At 50.3% G+C, this 6000-nt stretch overlaps 1 protein-coding gene across 1 annotated transcript in view; it reads right to left on the bottom strand.

Moving 5' to 3' along the window:
* The window catches only part of Su(H) (recombining binding protein suppressor of hairless), an 83143-nt gene that overhangs the window by 12456 nt on the left and 64687 nt on the right, over positions 1-6000 (bottom strand). The window contains exons 4-5 of the mRNA XM_086548071.1: positions 2990-3031; positions 676-856 (exon numbers count right to left, since the gene is read on the bottom strand). Of these exons, the coding sequence (XP_086404197.1) occupies positions 676-856; positions 2990-3031 (223 nt within the window). The remainder of the gene's footprint in view (positions 1-675; positions 857-2989; positions 3032-6000) is intronic.

Raw genomic sequence — 6000 nt, 5'->3', positions numbered from 1 at the left:
TTAATTCCTGGGGGTTTCCAAACGCACTCCCCTTCCTCCCCCTATCCACCCCCAGATAACTCTTACCTATCTCTCTACGCTCCCTTTCCCTCTCCCCACCTCCTCCCTCTTCCTCAACCCCCCTCCCCCCTCCCCCACCCATACCCATGCGTTCAAATATATATCATTTTCCTTCCGAGCGACCACGGAAACTAAGCTCATTATCTCCTCGCCCTCTCGCGCCAAGGGGCAATTAGCAGTCTGCTGTAATTAAAGGACGCCAGCAGGAGGAGGAGGAGGAAGAGGGGGAAGAGCAGGAGGAGGAGGAGGAGGAGGAGGAGGAGGAGGAGGGGAGGAGGAGGAGGAGGAGGAGGAGGAGGAGGAGGAGGAGGAGGGGAAGGGGAGGAGGAGGAGGGGAAGGGGAGGAGGAGGAGGAGGAGGAGGGGAAGGGGAGGAGGAAGAGGAGGGGAAGGGGAGGAGGAAGAGGAGGGGAAGGGGAGGAGGAGGAGGAGGAGGAGGAGGAGGGGGAGGAGTAGGGGAGGAGGAGGAAGGGGGGAGGTGGAGGAGGACATTGAGAGTAAGTGCGAACGAGAAATACACAAAGGGACAAAAGCAAAACAAAAGACAATTCAGGTGAACAATAATAATAATAATAACAAGAAATCAACAAGAACAAAAATCATTTCCAGTACTTACGCGAACCTATCGTAGACGGGCGGCGAGGGCGTGGGCAGGGGCGAGGGCGGCGTGTGTAGAGTGGGCATGACGGGCATGAGGGCGTGGTGCGGGTGGTGGTGGTGGGCGGGATGGTGGTGGGCCTCCCCGTTGACCTTGTCCGGGGGCGTCAGGGACCCGGCCAACATAGCGCTCCCGGGGTCTGCAATGGAAGCGGATCAGAACCTTCGCTTGTGGCTCACTCTCTTGGCGCCAAAGGCTCATCAGGGGGGAGGGGGGGGGGAGGGGGACGACTATGCACGGAGGTTACACAATCGATGATAAGAACAGAGATATCAAAATACAAAAGTTCCTTCTTAAAACAGACTAACGACATTCTAAAGCAACAACAAAAACGTGACTTACATGGTAACAAAAACAATATTTACTATTAATAGCATAAAAGAAACAAACAATTAAATAAAGTACAAATTAAACAAGTATTCATCGGTGAACAAAAGAAGCGGTCTCGCTGCGCAAAAATACAAATTAAGGCCAAAACACAAAAACAAACAAACAAAAGCCAAGCGCGTAGAAAACTACGCAACAGCAAATCCGACTTTTATCCCTCCATCTTTTTGATCTTACGTAAACGAGCTCGCAGACAGACACAAGCAAAAGCAAGTGATATATATATATATATATATATATATATATATATATATATATATATATATATATATATATATATATATATATACAAATATAAGATGATCTCCTGGATCCTAATCCTAATACCTAGAATTACGCTGAGCGGCATTGAGGTAGCATGTCAGTGACAAAGGGAATAGCATGTTGTCGTAAAGTTTATTCCTTTAAAAATACTATTGATACTACAGTCATAATAAAACAACTAGCATCAGCATAAGCATTATCCAAATTACAATTTCAAAAATTCCTGTCAGCAACGTTAGCAATTACACCTTTACCATTTTAACAACATGAATGCTACCAAGAGCAAAATAAACTGTACACACAGTGAATCCTACAAAAGAACGTGGCTAGAAGCGCTAATCCACCTTGGAAAAATCTAGCTGTGTTAGTGCAGGGGAGGGACATGAGGCAAGCAGTGAATAGGGAGTGGGGGGAAGCCATGCTTGCTAGTTCTACGGGGGAAGAATACCATTTGCAGAGGAAAAACAGCTGATTCCTGGAGAGAGGAAGAAAAAAAGAGGAAGGAGGGAAGGAGGGGAGGGGGAGAGAGAGAGAAGAGGGAGGGAGAAAGAGAGGAAAGAGGAAGTGAGAAAGGGAGGCTGGGAAATGGATGGTGGGGCAGGGAGAGTGAGAGTGAGAGAAAGTTGTGCCAGTGCCAGACGGAGTTTGGAGTGTAAGTAAAATTTGTTTTCTAACAAGACTGGAAGACTGGCTTTTAAATAGTATACATGAAAATGATCTCTAGATTCGCCAGTTATGAAAGGAGAGTTTCCTTACTTAAAAACAGATATACAAATGTTTTCTTTCCTGAGGGGAGAGGAAGAGGGAAGGTGAGGAGGAGAAGGTGGGGAAAGGAGGAGGAGAGGGGAGGGGGCGGGGGCATCTTATAGCCAAGGATCACAGTGAACCGTCAGTCAACAGGTGCTTCCTATCCTCCTACATTCCTCGATCTTGCCTTCAATTTCCTCCCCAAGTCAACATGGCAGGCCGGCCGGAAAAAAAGTGAGTGAATGAGTGAGTGAGTGAGACGTGGAGGAAGAGGAAGAGGAAGAGGAAGAGGAAGAGGAAGAGAGAGTGAGTGAATGAGTGAGAAAGATATAAAGAGGAGGGAAAGAGTGAGTGAATGAATGCATGAGTGAGAAAAAAAACTAGGGGTGAGAAGGAGGGAGAGGAATGGAGTAATGTCTCCAAAAGGATGGACGGAAAGCAGGAACAAAATGGGAGAAGAAAAAGTAAGAGTAAAGATAAGAAGAGAGAGAAGGAGAAGACGATAAGGGGGGAGGAGGTGAGAGAGAGAGAGAGAGAGAGAGAGAGAGAGAGAGAGAGAGAGAGAGAGAGAGAGAGAGAGAGAGAGAGAGAGAGAGAGAGAGAGAGAGAGAGAGACAGGGGGGTTAAGGGAAGGAGGGGCAAAGAGGAGGAAGCAGGGCAAATAGGGGAAGGAGGTGAAGGTAAAAGTGGAGGTGAAGGGAGGAGAAGAGGAGAAAGATAGAGGAAGAGGAGGGGAAGAGAAAAGGAGAATGGACGCCTGTTGGTCCTCACCTTGACCTCTAACCCCTCCTTCCTCCTCCCCCCTCCTCCTCCTCCTACGCACACAAAGTGGAGATAAAAAAAAACAAAAAATCAAAAAGAAGGAGGAGCTTACATCTGTGAAATCCGTAAGTCTTGACATCTGCTGAGGGCCACGCTGAGAAGAGAAGAGAACACGAGAAAGTCAGTCTACTGAAATGGCTACCACTGGGGGACTAGGGTGGTCGTCCCTCCAGCACTGGGAGGTAGGTCTCCGTGGTCGTCGTCTAGTTACGTATGGTCGTCTCCCAGTACTGGATGGTCGCCCCTTCGCACTGGATAGTCGCCTTGCAGTACTGGTTGGTCGTTCCTGCAGCTCTGGATGGTACGACTACCGAGTTGAGTCCTCCTCCAGTGCCACAGGGATTGCATCTCAGTGCTGAGCGATGGACCGCCAGTATGAGGGCGTTATCCAGTGCTCGGGCTAAGTTAATGACTACAATGGCTATTACTGGTTGGTTAGTTTGCTCAAATTCAAGTAGTTATATATAAGAAACTATTCTACTTTTCATTCTTAATTACAAAAGAACTATTTTTTCTACAAAAGAAGACTATCAGATACCATTACTATTATTTCTAATAGATAAAAGTGGTTAATTCTACAAGGGGGGAAAGTAAACACATTACGTCAAAGTAAGTCCAGACCTCAGTGTAGAACGCGCACGCACGCAAACACACACACACACACTCATACACGCACGCACACACAGACACAAATATTATTCGGAGTTCTAGCGGTACGACTTAAAGGAACACTCATACTTGAGCAGACATGCCACCTTTAAAAGTAAGCGGAATATCTATGAAAAGTATGATGATGATGATGGTGATGGTGATGGTGATGACGGTGACGGCGATGTGATGATGGCGATGACGGTGATTATAATGACGATAATAATAATGATAAGCATCGGTTTCGCAGGGTCGGACTTCCGCTCCCTTCCCGTCGCGCGGCATCATCCATCCAGCAAACACATCCGGCATCAATGCCCGAGCTATCGTCTCCCCTTTCTCCCTCTCTATGCACCGACCTAGTAACACCCGAAGGAAGAGGAAAAGAAGGAAGAAAGGAAAAGTCCCCCCTCTCTCCCCCTTTGCCTCCCCACCGACCAACAGACACCGAGCTCCCCTCGCGAGCAGCAGCAGCAAGCAAGCAGGCAGCGTGTGGGCCATAACCAATGAACCGCGACGCAATCCAGTGACACAGCTTCCAGGATCCAGGTCGGGGAGAGAGGGGAGGAGGGAAGATGAGGGGGGGAGGGAGCGGGCAAGAGGGAGGAGGGGGGCGTGGCCAAGAGGCTGCTCACGGAGATCTATACGCGTTCCCGACCGCTGATTGGTTGCAACGGCTTTTGGCCCCGCCCCCGCCCAGCTTCTTGGCCAGTGGCGTGGGGCCGGCCTTGACGGACCAAGAAAGTTCAGCCTTCGCCCTCGCTCCCGACGCCTTCGTGCGGGGCCGACGGAGCTGGCGAGGGGAACGGCGCCCGCAACACGCTCACACATATTCGATAGCTCTCTCTCACACATTCACACACACATTCAAACACCGCATACAATATGGCGCGCGCGACACCTCTCCTGCCACCTCCTCGCTGTCACTCGCCGATTACCCTCGCCATTACAAACGGTCTGCAATGACAGATATGACGCAAAAGCCTTTACTTCCCCCCCTCCCCCTCCTCCCCCAGGAAAACACTTATTTCCGCTATTGTCTTCACTATAAGTAACCCCTCTCGAAACAAAAACGATAAAAAAAATAAACAGCTCGTCATAATCACTAACATGAAAAAACTAAAACGTCTTACGAAATTCTTTGTGCACACAATGTACCTTGGTTGCAGTTCATACGCACATGCACTTTAAGAAACGCACACGCGTAAGAGCAGAAGTTGCACAACATCTTCAGAAATCTAGACAAGAAGCGCATAAGAGAGAATAACGATAAATAGAGATGGTTGGAGAAGAGAAATGCAGGAGAGAGGGAGAAGAATAAATAGATAGCAAGAAGGTAGGAAAGGAGAGACTGGAAAAATGGGAGAATGGGAGAAGGGGAGGAATGAGAGAGAGAGGGAGAGAGGGGGAGGGAAAGGGAGAGAGGAAAAGGGAGGGAGAGGGGCAGAGGGAGAGAGAGAGAAAGAGGGGGAGGGAGAGAGGAAAAGGGAGGGGGAGGGGGGAGGGGAAGGGTGAGGAGGAGGGTGAGGGAAAGGGAGAGAGGAAAAGGGAGGGAGAGGGGCAGAGGGAGAGAGGAAAAGGGAGGGGGAGGGGGAGGGGGGAGGGGAAGGGTGAGGAGGAGGGGGAGGGAGAGAGGGATAGATAGATAGATAGAGAGAGAAAAAGAGAGAGAGGGAGAGGGAGAGAGAGGGAGAGGGAGGGAGGGAGAGACAGAAAGAGAGGGAGAGAGAGAGACAGAAAGAGAGGGAGGGAGGGAGGGAGGGAGAGAGAGAGAGAGAGAGAGAGAGAGAAGGAGAGAGAGAGAGAGAGAGAGAGAGAGAGAGAGAGAGAGAGAGAGAGAGAGAGAGAGATAGAGAAAAAGGGGGGGGGGGGGGGGAGAGAATGTAAACGGAAATGAGAAAGAAAATGAGAGAGAAAAATGAATGAGGGAAAGAATGAAAGAGAGAGAGAGAGAGAGAGAGAGAGAGAGAGAGAGAGAGAGAGAAAGGAAGAGAGAAAGCAAACAGGCGAGAAAGAGCGTGAGAGAGGGAGCGAGCGGTGCCAGCGTGAGCCAGCTGCGCTCTTCACACAGCCCGGGTCCCTTCACCCCTTCAAAGGGTGCGCCCTCGAGGGCCAGACTCCCTGTGCCTGTGCCACCTGCTGGCGATCCTGCGGGAGACAAGAGCCAGCAGAGCCCTGACCTGTGCCAAGAGTAGCTGAAGGACGGCCGGCGGAGCAACGGCGGCACCGGGGACGCTGGCCAAAGCCCACGACTGGAGCGAAGGTCAGGCTGAGGCAGTGAGGCGCTCACAAGATGGCCGACGCCTCACACCTCCGACTCCCGAACAGGTCGGCGGGGCACTCGCTCTGCGCCGCGACGCCAGTGAAAATTTTATGCGAACGTGTACATAATATACAGAGGAATGTATGGGTATA

The sequence above is a fragment of the Penaeus japonicus genome, unplaced genomic scaffold, assembly GCF_977035675.1.
Source record: "Penaeus japonicus unplaced genomic scaffold, GWHDUDI00000001_assembly GWHDUDI00000020, whole genome shotgun sequence".
Lineage (NCBI taxonomy): Eukaryota > Metazoa > Arthropoda > Malacostraca > Decapoda > Penaeidae > Penaeus > Penaeus japonicus.
The sequence above is the reverse complement of the archived record's forward strand: the minus strand, read 5'-3'. Positions and strand labels throughout refer to the sequence as shown.